General features: G+C 35.9%; 1 protein-coding gene across 1 annotated transcript in view; it reads right to left on the bottom strand.

The window, feature by feature from the left end:
• LOC126925497 (probable G-protein coupled receptor 158) overlaps positions 1–13,736 on the bottom strand; it is a 169,092-nt gene that overhangs the window by 22,388 nt on the left and 132,968 nt on the right. Inside the window, exons 8-9 of the mRNA XM_050741083.1 lie at positions 7,896–8,110; positions 512–650 (exon numbers count right to left, since the gene is read on the bottom strand). Coding sequence (XP_050597040.1) covers positions 512–650; positions 7,896–8,110 — 354 coding nt within the window. The remainder of the gene's footprint in view (positions 1–511; positions 651–7,895; positions 8,111–13,736) is intronic.

Here is a 13,736-nt window from a genome sequence, read left to right as displayed (position 1 = left end):
AAATAATTCTCATGGCCTGAGTTGCTCATAACGACACCGTTTCGCCTCGCACAATCGCACGGTTTTTTCAGCACAGCAAAGAATCCTGTAGCCGTTTGTTAGACTTAGCGTTAACCACGGATCTCTGAGTACACTTTTAACCTGTCGCTTTCAACTACAGTACAGCACGAGCTTTTGAATTTATTCTGTTGACTTTTCAGATAAATTGGTGGAATACGCTGTGCCCCTGGAAAAGAATTTTTAAACAAAGGATTTCCTCTCTCTTAATATCGTCAAAAGAGGAGCATCGTTAAATTCTATTTCATTTCTTTTTCCTTCTTGTTTTTTAAACACCCTGAACGTGCAATATTTTTCACGAGGATTTATGAAGTTTAAAGTGAGTAAAAAGGAATGTTTATTTAGCTTCAAGGAAATTAGTGTTTTTAGACGTTCACATGAATAAACGCGAAAAGGCGGTAAATGGAAGTCTCTAACGTGTGTTATATATTATTATCGATGTTCATGTACTTACATAGATACGTTTAGGAAGACTGACAGTAGAAATTCGTTGTAAATTGCCATCGAGATGAACCGACTCTCGTTGAACTCTGATGGTGTTTTTCTCACCACGATGCACAGCCTGATTCCCCATATAAGAAATATAACCTCAACTGGAACAAAGTAAAACATTTCTTCTTTTACTGTTGGCGAAACGAATCTGACTAACTTGTGTTTACGTGTAGCGAAGAAGGCGATTAGAAGATTATTTAAGTGGTCAATTATATCTTCACATATTGTTTATACAAAATATCAAATTAAAAATATATATTAAAAGTATAAAAAATTATAGGCAAAATTAAAGACATTAAGGACGACTAAAGATAAATAACACTTGAAGGTGGAATTAAAAATTCATAATGCATTTTAATATTCTTTTACAGTGTGGTATCGTTCGATTATAACCTTATCTAGCCATAACTGATAGTGTAACTTTTGAATTAATTTTAACACTACTAAATTGCCGTATTTTATCATACACCGTACTTTATAAAAGCAGAGAAGGTGGCGCGATTAATTGGCAACAATTCCAGGCAAACAATTACTGATAGTAGATTAATAAATAGAGCTTAGATCTTTACCAGAAGTTACTTTTACATTCTGATCACTCTATTACTATCGTTACATAAGATGGTCTGTGATTCGCGGTGAAAACACGGTGAATACCTAATAATAACAGCAACAAAAAAGAAAATGCGTTGCTAAAGTAAAAAAGGAAGATCTCCGCGCTCGTTCACGCAGCGATGTTCTTCACAGGAGGGAGATCTTCCTGTTCGGTTGGCTAAGTGTTAAGAAACTCACGACGACGACGACGACAGCGTTACTCGAATTTGAAATTACCCAGAAGCCTGAAACTCACACTGCGGTCGGAATAATATAATAAGACACAATAGAGAAGGGAAAAGAAGGAAGAAAATTGCCGTGATTTTCTTCCCGTGGAAGAAATTGTCCTATTACAGTGGTTCTTATTAAATTGTACTCTCGAGGATTCTTGTGGCATAGCCATAATATCGTGTCGTCTGCCGGATGAAGGAATTGGCGTATAACCGCTGCATTCTACGGCCAATTTGCCAACGTGGAATTTCCTGCTAGTTTGATGCAGAATTTTAACAGGAACAGCACATCAAAGATAGACCGCCTTATCTTTGATGCGCTTATCAGCAACGTCTGTCTAGCAATATGATTTAATCGCCGTTTAGGTTATGTATCGTATCTACAGGCCTTCGTTCCTTAAATTCTTTGGTAATTGTTATTGAATTATTTTGGACATTTCTGTGAAGCTTGAAATTTCCCAATTTCTTGTTTAACGTTTAAAATGGCTCGCGAGAAACACGATAACAGAACAATTCTACGAGTTGCTTTTTAACTGTATATTAGGTTGGCAACTAAGTGATTTCGGATTTTGTCACTAGGTGGCGACAAAATATTTTCGTTTCTGTAATCCATTATTTTATTTGTTATATTTTTCGAATTACAGTCATATGATATATATAAATGTATCGTTGAATAAACTTCATTAAACGAAACTATCCAATTCAAAGGGATCTTCCATTCAGTCGCGACTGTTCCAACTCGTCCATAACTGCGATTCCATTTATGATCATACAGTATATCCCCTCGTTTGGATTTCCCAGGTCCATTAAATTCCAACAAAACGATACACATTGCCTCGTCGCATAAAAATTGCAATTCAAACGAACCGCCTTGATGTTTGTACAAATCAATTTGAAATCGTATTTACCGTTTCATAAAGGGGTCCGTTTACGGTGACCTCATTGCAATTTTTCACTTGACTTCCGCATCATACGTTTTAATTCGGTAATAACGAGGTCGTACGTATCTTATATTCCTTTATGCATAATTTTGCAATAAAAGAGATAAACTAGCCTCTCTTCTAGCGACCTTTCTTTCGATAAATTTCCCCTCGAACAAGTTCTTCCTTCGGTAACTTTTTCTTAGATAATTTTCCCTTCAAATAAGATCGAACGATGTTACCATTTAGTTCATTTATCGAACGACTCTTGGTAATTATCTGATAAAAGTAACTCCTACTTTTGTTAAATATTTTCGTCAAGTTGGAATTTCTCGATTTTTCGAATTTTCCTACATCTTTTCACTGTACTGTTTATTTCGATTCGTAAAGTATGATGCGAAGGAAAAGAGATCGATGGTCGATGCAAGCAGTGAACGCGTCGGTTTTGGTTGTGCCCACATATGGGCAGGATTCAGTGTGGCTAGTAGTGGCAACATTTTGCGAAATATCTTTCACATATTCGAAAATCATCGAAATTGGCGAGGGATTGGTCTTTCGACAAGTTCGCCAAAATTTTGAGGAACAAGATTTTTAGTAGAACGACGAAACCCTGTAACAGGGTATTCTAAACTTAGCCAATCCTAGGCTTGTACATATATCTAGTAACTTCCCTACTGAAAAATTCCCTAGAGTGTTGCAGCGTCTGCTAAGCGTCATTAACAGTCCAGCCACGTTATTCCAAGCACGTTTAACCTAAAAAACAAAAGAACGAAGAGGGTTACGAATGAAGAGGAGACAGAGTACAACAGAGGCAGAAACCGTTTTAGAGAGGGTTGTTTTCCCTCGTCAAGAAAGCTCTCGCCCTAATGCGCTCGTGGAATATGCACTGGTCTGGAACGACGAAAAAGCTCAACAGTTCCTAGCCTGGCTAAACACGGAAACAGGCAGCATCATTTCTAGAAAATATATGCATGTAAAGAACTTTTCATACGTTGCAATTAAGGACATCAAATTAAGCCGAGTTTACAAATCATTACCGCGCATCAAAGGAGAAATTTGTGAAAAATTCATCAGAATTTTAAACACCTGAGGCATTTCGCTTGCCTTGCAAGAGTGGAAAGTTTAGTTTCAACGAATTGCGGAGGAAACGTTAAAATATATACGTGTGTATACAAGAGGGAACGGCGAAGGAAAATTACCTATCATTTTCACGCTATTCAGTAAGTTCTGGTCGTATATTATGTTACGATTCTTTAATTTTCTCTCGTTACCCAAGCTTTGTAAAATTCTCTAGTACATTACATTATTTTTGATATATAAATAGATATTGGTTATTTTCAGACAATTCTTATTGTTTAACATTTTAAGGTTAGAAAACTAACATTTTCTTGGTTTCTTAAAACTTCTCTAATTTTCCAAGCTTCGCGAGACTCAAACACATCCTTAACGCAAGCATCTATTATTCATTTTCAAGAAACTCTTAAACATTTTGAGGTTAAGAACGATAAATCTTCGAATATTACATTTCCTCAACATTTCCTAGATTTTCAAACTTTGCACGAATTTATTATTTTCCCATTCTCTGCCGTCCAAATATGTGCTATTCGTAATTAATTAATTTTGTTAATCCGTTGAGTTTAACTAACCTCAATTTTCTGAAACTAGTTAAGGAGGTTAGGACGCACATTTGATCCCGCCCATTTTGGTTTTACTTCTATTTTACGCAATTAAATTGTCCCAGTTAAAATAACAATTAAATGAACAATAATAATTAGAAAAATAATTGAAATAAAAAAATTAATCCAATCCACAAAGATCATACAATTAAATAAAAAAGCAAAACGACCAAAAGTTGCTTTTTAATTTTGAGAAAATAAATATACTTGGTGGAGAGTTAAATTAAATTTTGTTTAGTAGAAAATGTTGACTGTGTTAGCGGAATAAAATTGATCAACGTTCTCAGATGACAACACCTGGTGACGCTTAATCATTCGGTTAATTGATGGGACGTTCATGGAATTTCGGGTGGGATTTTATGAAGTGAATGATTGATTTCTGTCAGCCAGTGGGTTTTAATGTCGATAGAAATTCTCACGGGAATTACCGGGATGCCGTGGCCTGCATTGGACATCTACAATTCAAAATACAATAAGACAATTTATCAAAGTAGAAACTCACCTTTCTTTTATCTCAATTGAACAAAACGTGTGATATACGATCGTAATACCAAAAATTGATACCTTTTTATTATGTGCGTTCATAACAACGTCAGCTATCAATTTTTAATATGCAATGACGTAATTTATTAACAAAATAATAGCCTGATAATCAATGATATATGAAAGAGCATTAAAAATAATTCAATCGTCGATATACGGAATAAATTGGTGTCGAAATTTTCGAAGGTTATAAAGTAATCGTATTTAATACGATAACTATAAAATACTTAAAACAATATCGTTTGTAGTCAATTTAAATTAAGTAATATAATTATAATAGTCGGAAAATTGTTTTCATTGTTAGGAAAATAAATGCGAAACAACTGAAAAAATTTAAACGATAGAAAATGGTGTAGATATTCACATGAATTGCAATAAAAGTTAAGAATGCAGTAATTATAAAATGGTCGTGATTAATATTATCTGTTGATTCATTTCTGGCAATAGAATTTATTTTTTATTTATTCATGCAATTTAGTTCTCGCCATTTAAATCGTCAAATTTTTCAAAATATCAACATTTTCATTCAATATTACAATATAGTGACAATATTGCTTACACCATTAGAAAGGTTAGTGATAAAACCAAAAAAAAGAAACTAGCAGCTCTGCACGCGAGATCTAGTTACCTAGAGAAGGTTTCAGGTTCCTAATGACCGCTATTTTATATCACCAACCATTATCTCCGATACTTCGACTCTGTTCTGTCTTTTCAAGTGGCTAAATTCGTCTTTACGTGAATGTTATCCGATCGGTAGATCCACTTTCATGCAACGACCTTCTGACTTACATTTCGAAATTAAGATCTCGCGATACGGTGCGCATCGAAACGAATTCCAGAGATACCAGGACACTGCAGAGACTCCTTGAGATCAACAGAGCTGTACTCGGTCGATAATATTCGTCCTTTCAATGTAAACGTTTCATTGAAAGAGGTACAAAAGTTGTGGCGAAGGAGAGTAGATTTCAACTCGAAAGTGAAGAAAGTTTGTATATAGAAAAGATGGAATTTCTTAGATTTTGTATGCAGTGATTAAAAATTTGTTAACATTTTAATTTTAAGGACACGCAATGGAATTTGTTTTTTTTTTTGTTTTGAACATATACAGATGGCACGTGTTGGGAAGAAATTTTGGTTATCGGAAAATTGGAATTTTCGGAAATTTCTGAACGAGAAAATTTTAATTCCTTAACAGAAATTTGAATTCTTGGTGAACATGAGATTCCTGCTTCTGAGAATAGGGCCTTTTGTATTCATTTTAAATATAAATTCTGCGACTTACTGTTTATATACGAAAGATGGTTGTGGTTGTAAAATTATAAATAAATGGATGAAAAAATATTTGATACGAAGATCTGTAATATTTTGAAAATCAAGCTTATATTACTAAACTTGTATCAATCTTATTATAAAAAATCCACCCTTACGATTTCGATTTTTACTCAAAATTATGAAGAACTATAGATTTGATTAAAAAGCATGGAATCTGTTGAACTGTTTGCTTTAACCCTGTAAAATCAGGAGCGGAGTGAAAAAACTGTAACCATAGCCATTACTTTTCATTTCACGATAATATTGAACATCGTTTCTTATACTTTTTCACCCCTGTTTCACATTTTATTTGCGAAGGGGTATGTTTGAATTTGCCACGAAATTTATTTGAGCGCTGATCCATCGTGAAACTTTGCCTACAGCAAATAAACGTTGATTTATTTTTCCTCCTTCTTATCATTTCATTTTCCAGCAAAGAATTTATCTCGTATTTATTCATGAAATATTATTTAAGAATATATATATATATATATTGAAACTTCTAAAATTTATATTTCTCAATCGACGAATCTTTCACAATCCCTATTTCCTTAGTAATTAAAATCTCCAACATACAAATTCTCCAATAATCAAAATTTCCAATATCTAAATCCTCCGATAATTTCCACTGCACCAGTGGATTGATTCTACACAAACTTCTACAATACAAATTCCCCAATAAATAAAATGTCTAAAATTCAAACCTCTGTACATTCTCACTAGCTGGTGGTAATTTCAGGAACCAAACACGCTTTATAGTGAGATACATAAATTCCCCAGAAAACTATTAACATAGCAGTTACATTATTTTATTTGAACGATTGTAGCGCTGGAAATATTTTCTGCTGGACTTTAGCTGGACTAGATGGCAATACTGAAAGTTTTTATTTGTTAGAACGTTGGCACAATTGCCAGATAGGAAGACGCTTGATCATCCTAACCTTTGTTCAATGAATCCAACGGGTGATTACTTCGAAGAAAATTTCCATATCAACGAGACTGCAAGAAAAGTATGGCGACGAATGGTTATCGACGAATGAATGAGTTAGGGGTCCGCCGAATGGGCTGATATCTCTTGCGGACGCTTAATAACTGTCCTTACCAAGGCAATATCTCCTATGAAAACTCCCTATGGTCGTGTTTAAACCAATTAAAATCGCTTTATAAATCAATCGAGAGATGGAACCCGCAAGTTTTACGTTGCAGGATACCATAGGACGACGTTAAGTGGCTTAAAATTTATGTCTTGTAGTAAAAGTTTTGTAGAAAATTGGTATCTGCACCGACCACGCAATTTGTCTTGGATATAATACATTTTTTTTCAGTAATTTTCAATTATATCCTTTATTAAAATTTTCTAATCTTCAATTCTTTCTTCACTGTCAGCAAACTTATTACAAATTTGCCAATTGGTCAAAATCATAAAAGTGGTATTGGTAATTACAATTATAAAAATTGTTTAAAATTACTTGAAAATTGTCTCAGATAATTCTCAGTAGTAGTTTAAGATACCTGATGCTTTCAAATACTCTCAAATATCCTAAAATACTACAGCGACCATTCAGATGCTACCAAGTATCTTAGCTTTCAGTTTGGATTTCCAAGAAATTGTTATTTTTGAATGGTGCTGGATAATTTAAACTAATTTCAGATGCTGTCAAGTACCTTCAATTATATTCTAACGTACTATCAAAGTACAAACATACATTTTTTAATGTACTATCTTTTATATTATTTAAAATACCGTCTTTTAATATACCTCCATACTAATAATGTCACATCAGTATTACCTAACTTATCGCTGCAATCTGTACACCAAAAATAACGTTTACAGAAATCCATAATTTCATAATGTCAAATTTCAAAATGGCCGCAAAATGCACGTGCACATAATCGCACTTCATCAACAGTCCTCTTCAAACTTTCCCACTCGATAGAGGCCATTGATTGAAATCGTTCTACCAAAACATGGTGCAACTGATAGTGTTCTACGCAGTGCCTATTACACAGTGGGACGAGAGATGATAGAGGAGAAGGCATGCATTAGGCGATTGGTCGAGAGTTAAAGCACTCACGTATGGTGAAACTGTGATCCCACCAGTCAGTCCGGCAGAGATAAGCCTTCAGGTCGTCCGCTGTTCGTGCCACTATAACTACAGGCGGTGCAACCAGCGTGCGGATGCTCAGGAACACGCTGAATGTCATCACGATGACGCCCAGCCGCTTCAGCAGACTTCCATCCGTTATCTTCACCGCTTTTGCCGATTTCACTCGGAATATCACCGATATTCTGCAAGCAAAATCCACCAACATCTGGTTATCGTCTATTATTAACCCAGGATTTTGGGAATAGGGCAATGTTCATTAGGAATTATGGGAACGCTGTTTATTGCCAGATTCGGACAGTTCTCTCAATGAGAAAACGTGAAATCTTCAATAGCCAGGTTTCAGCTGATAGACAATGACAAGGTTTGTGTACTAGTTTCTGATACTATGGCTCTTATAGTCATTATATATGTTTTTATATTCATTCTATAATTCCTAGATTCTAGGGATTTCTTGATCTTTGGATATTTGAAGATTTGCAACGATGCATTATTTTGGGATTTTTATGGTCTTTTATGAAGATTGGTAGCTCTTCTTGTTGCATGGCACCCTCCTGATATTTTAGGTTAACACTGGGGCTATCTACCATGGTGGTCAGAATTATAGAAACATGGGAGACCTACAATGGTGTACTTTATCTTTATTCTTATTGATTATTATTTATCAAGTGGACCAAGAATTCTTATTGATTCTCTGTCCTAGTTTATAAAATGCTCAAACTCCTTAAATCACTGTGCAAATGGACCAAAAATTACTGTGGACCACAATGATTCTCTATCCTATGCCCAGGTGTCGCCTAGATGACTCTCAAACTATTAAATAACTTTCTAAACGCTTTCACGAAAAGGACACTTGTACTAAATGTTCAAGATCTCCCAATTTTTTCCGAAACTGAATAGAAAGTCTCTTAAATGCTCCTTAATCTCTGATCCTTAAAATAGTGGTGCAAGTAGAACATCGCTATCGGCAGGATGCAAGGATGCTCGAGATTTAGTAGCGTGGCCGTTTTCCTGACCAATAGAGCGTGTTCAAAGGATGCGACCTCAAGGATGAAATCTGTTCCGAGGAGTGCACTCGTGGCGATAAAGGCAGCGACACAAGAAAGACTGGAAAAAAGCTGTTTTCGCTGTTGGAACGAAGGAGAATCCACGTAAGTGGGCTTGACCTTTGATAATCGTCTCAAAGGTCCATTCGACGATACATCTATTAGCAAGAGTATCGTACTACAGAATTTACGTCATGAAACAGGCCGATGACTTAATACAATTTAAATTCCCATTTATGGAACCTCAGATTTGTCTCCGTACATTTTAATCAATTCACTTTTGTTTCTGGATTTGCATCTATCATGATCAACAAATTTGTAAGATTCTCCCGACTGAAGGGGACCTTCGAAAACTCGTGGAAAATCTCTTTTTTAACTCGCCAATTTCTATTCTTCGGTCAGACCATCTCTAAAAGGAGAAGCTTCCCTGTCCATTGCAGTTAGCTAAACGTTGGAATCCTTCTCCACTTGGATACCGCTCGGAAGCATCAAACGGTATTACCATAATTACTGGTATTTACCAGTATAACCAGAGCAAACTCCAAGCAATGTTAACCGTAACAATACTAAGTGTAACACTGTTCAGTGAGAATGTTCAAGACGAGCCAGTTTAGCATCATCCTTTGAGATGGGCTGCACTGAAAACTGTGTCAGTTGTTCTGTATTTGGCTGCCAGTTTATGACTTGGACAACACATCTCTCATATCATTTTTCGGCAAAGTCCGAATTGCCTACCTGCCCAAGCCGTAAACCTCACGATGTTGATCTCATTAAGAGACAATAAACCATGGAAAACCTAGGACCGGAAAGTCAGTATATAACGATGATACGAAGCTTCTGGTGAGAGTAGCAGCAACATCCTACCACAGTCTTCATCAGATCGTCAAACTCTTCGTGTATACTAAAAATGCAGATAAATTACCAAACCATGCCAATACACGATATACTTAATTTACCTCCATCTTGAGCGTTAATCTCGTTCAAGGTCATATCAACCGATCTGTTGAACCTGACCGATCTCCATTTAGTTGAGAATTCGCAACGTCAGTAGTGCGAAGCCTGTGCTGACCACAACAGTGCTAAATGTATCGATGTTACCTGGGACAATCTGAGTCCCAAAAGCCTCAAAACTCTCGCTCGTCGATCCTTCTGACAAGCAGCCGGCGACGTTCTCAGACTGCTTCAAACACCAGTCTCCGCCTTGATCAAACTGTCGAGTTTTCCCGCGAGAGCTCTACCTATTCAACAAGATGCAGATTAAGTACATCCACTGGCTCGGTCTAAGATTCAACAGTCCGAGTTTCCATTCGCAGTGAAACGCGATCTTGGTCGAGGAAACGGAGCGTAGAATCGACGATTACAATGCACTACGTTCTGCTATACGATCGTTTCGTTTGCCTAAGGAATCCGTTTAATTACTTGTACACCTTGGTTGACCCAGTTGTCGTGACCACTGGAAGCGATCCTCGAGGCGAATAAGAACCTCTGACAGCAAGCTACCCAGTCTGAGGGAAAAGTTGCGCCGTTGCTCTAGGGAATTGGCTAGGTCTTGGGCAAGATCAATGTGTCCTTGGTGCTAAACACAGGTAACAGGTGAATCGGTGAATCTTGAACCGGCTAAGTGGAAAATTGCAGCTGCTAAATCCTGGGTGACGATGGAAACTTCTCCTATTTTAGTTGAACATTATCAATTTACTTTGCAGTATTGTTAACATTATTCGAAACTTATTTCATCATATTAGTTTATTATTGTTAATATTAATTATTAAGATGACGAAGACTTGTTTGATAGAGGATATGGTCGAACTGGGTTTAGAAATGGTGAAAGGAAGATTTTATTTTGTACCAAGGGTTCTCAATCTGTGTTACAAGGTTTGGTAAAAAAATGGCTTTTGAGTAAAAATTTGGAGAACATTGAAATACTCTTCAAGTACCAAGGCTTCTCAAGCTGTTTTTTCATAAAGGAATTTCTTACGTGGATAGAAAGTTTCGCAAGTTTGACAATTTTTATCGACTATGTTTTGAAAAAAATTCAAATAGATTGAAACGTTCAAAATTTACAGCAATGGCTCTTATCTTGTTCCTTGTAATTTCTATTAATTAATTAATATTAATCCAGAGACGATAAAGTGCTCTCATATATTATAAATGAATCTTGGAAATTCAGAATTCGATAACAAAATATTTCTTCCAAAAGTAAGCAGCTGTGCACATATTGGGTTGGCAACTAAGTGACTGCGGGTTTTGTCAATGCCACCTATTGACAAAATCCGCAGTCACTTAGTTGCCAATACAGTACTCCTGTACATTAGCATTTGGACGGTCGGTTTAATTACTGTAATTATTGCAAGTTTTCGAGTATCAAAGGAAAATATGCCTAAGGGAGTATCGAGGGTGATTAATGGAGCTTTGATTATCAGTTGGACGAAAATAATTTTCCTGGCGACATTCAGGCGAACTTTCCTCACTTTTAACTTTCATCAAAGAACCCAGGGGCTCAGGATTAATCCAGCCTGAAGGCAGAGGGCCACGGATTATTCAGTTTTATTTCTGTGTCGTCGGTTAAGTTAATATTCAACAAACAAAATACAACGGCTCGTTCCGTGGCAAGTAAATTACGAGTTTGGAAAATATTGAAGATTCAAACGGGAGAGACAGGCGAGAACTTTTGGATTGCAAGCGCAGTTTTCTTCGGAATTGGATTATTTTTAATCAGCAGGCAGCTTTACCGAGTTTGATCGGAGTGGTGACAAGTTTGGCGAAATTTAGATCGCGTATCTCGAAAGCTTCCTTTAAAATTATAAGTTGATGCGCGTCACGAAATTCTTTAAAAGCTTAAAGAGTTTCGGATTTAGGGTTTTAAATCCTAGGAAATTCTTATGGTGATAATCAGTTCGATAATGAATAATTTTTCATATATATTTAGCTTCAGTTACTATTTTAATTCCTGAATGTTAGAATATTTATTATATTAGTTTGCATATTAAATTTTAATTTTATGATATTAAATATAACATATTTAAGCTTTGAGATATTAGAACACACAGATTTTTCAAAATTGTGGATATCAGATTATTCATTTTTCGATCAGTGAAAATACAGAATATTTGCACAAAATTAACTTTAATTTGCAAAAAAGTAAGAATCTCTATTTTTGTGATTGTAACGTTTGGTTTATAGTCATTCAGATGCGCATAAAACAATGGAACATATCTTTTCCCCTTTGAAATGTCATAATTTGGAAAATTAGAAAACCAGATTTCCACATGTTTTCTCTTTGAAACGTCCGAATTGGAAAATTAAATAATAGAAATTATAAAACCGAATTTCCTATTGATAAAACTTTTTCCCTTTCAAACGCCATAATATGAAAAATTGGGAAACCGAAATTTTATTATTTTTACGTTTCTCCCCTTTGAAATCTAACAGTATAGAAAAATATATCTCTCGGTTTCATGTAGCGATCGAGTTCTCAAAATGACATGATACTACGTGGGCGGGAGTTAATTAATAGATGATATCATGAAACTTCTCAAATTTCGTGGAACAATCGGTTAAGCAAGACAAAAGGAAACAGAGACGTGATCAGAGAGGCAATTTTGAGTTTCCAGCCGGAATTTCTAATTATGTGTGTCGATTTCTCGTGTAAGTCAAGCCTGTGCATTAGCTGGCTGAGTCGACTTCCGTTAATTATAACTTGCAGCTTCTGACAAAGTTGCACGTCGCGTCGATTAAGCGGCAACTTCGGCTAAATAACATTAGAATGCCGGAAACAAGGACTGGGTGTAATGGTGAGCGTACTAGTAGACGAAGAAAGAGAAAGTTTAACAGTGGACCCAGTGTAGCAAGTTTAACAGCAAGTTTCAGGGCCTTGGTTAATTGTGTTAGCTCCGACAACGAAGAAAAGTACATCGTCCACAGAATATTACAGCAATTTGCTGGTTCAAGGGTCAGTTTTGCTTCAATTTAGATTACATTAATATGGCGTTAGTGAATATTGATAATTCTTACATGATTTGACAAAATATCATGTGACTTTAGTGGATTTTCTATGACTCAAACCATTTAAATAAATTTCCCATGAATCAAATTAAATTTCAATTAGGCTCAAATAGATTTTCTTGGAACATTTCCATGTCACCGATAAATTTTCCTATGACTCAAATAACATTTCCATGACTCCAATAAATTTTTCCGCGACTCAAATAGGATTCCTATAGTTCCAATAAATTTTCCTCTGACTCAAATAACATTTCCACGACTGGAGTACATTTTACTATGACTCAACTAACATTTCCACGACTGGAATAAATTTTATTATGACTCAAGTAACATTTCCATGACTTCAATAAATTTTCCCGCGACTCAAATAAGACTCCCCTTCAACCACGATTATTTTCTCCAACTCTCCAAGCTTCTTTCAAATTTCTATGCTTTCCATCTCACTAACTTCTGCCATTATCGAAAGAAAGAAATCTGAACGTGCCGTTCGCGGAAATCGTCATCCATCCTTCAACCCTTTAAAATAGATCAATGTTTCACGATGAAAGAGTGGTTTATCACTCGACTGGCGAAGAATACAGTAAAAGGACAGAATCGTGCTCACTTGGCCGAGCTTTGTTCGTCGAAAACGAGGTGCAGTCCGAATGGCTTACGAATTCCAGGGGCGAGCCACGAGAGCGTACTTTTATTTCTCTTCTTCGCAAGCGAAATGGGCTGGGGCATGAAAGTAGAGGCAATCTTTGTCCCGGAATCTCCGTGCCCG

The sequence above is a fragment of the Bombus affinis genome, chromosome 16 (assembly GCF_024516045.1).
Source record: "Bombus affinis isolate iyBomAffi1 chromosome 16, iyBomAffi1.2, whole genome shotgun sequence".
NCBI lineage: Eukaryota > Metazoa > Arthropoda > Insecta > Hymenoptera > Apidae > Bombus > Bombus affinis.
This window is presented reverse-complemented; position numbering and strand designations above follow the sequence as displayed.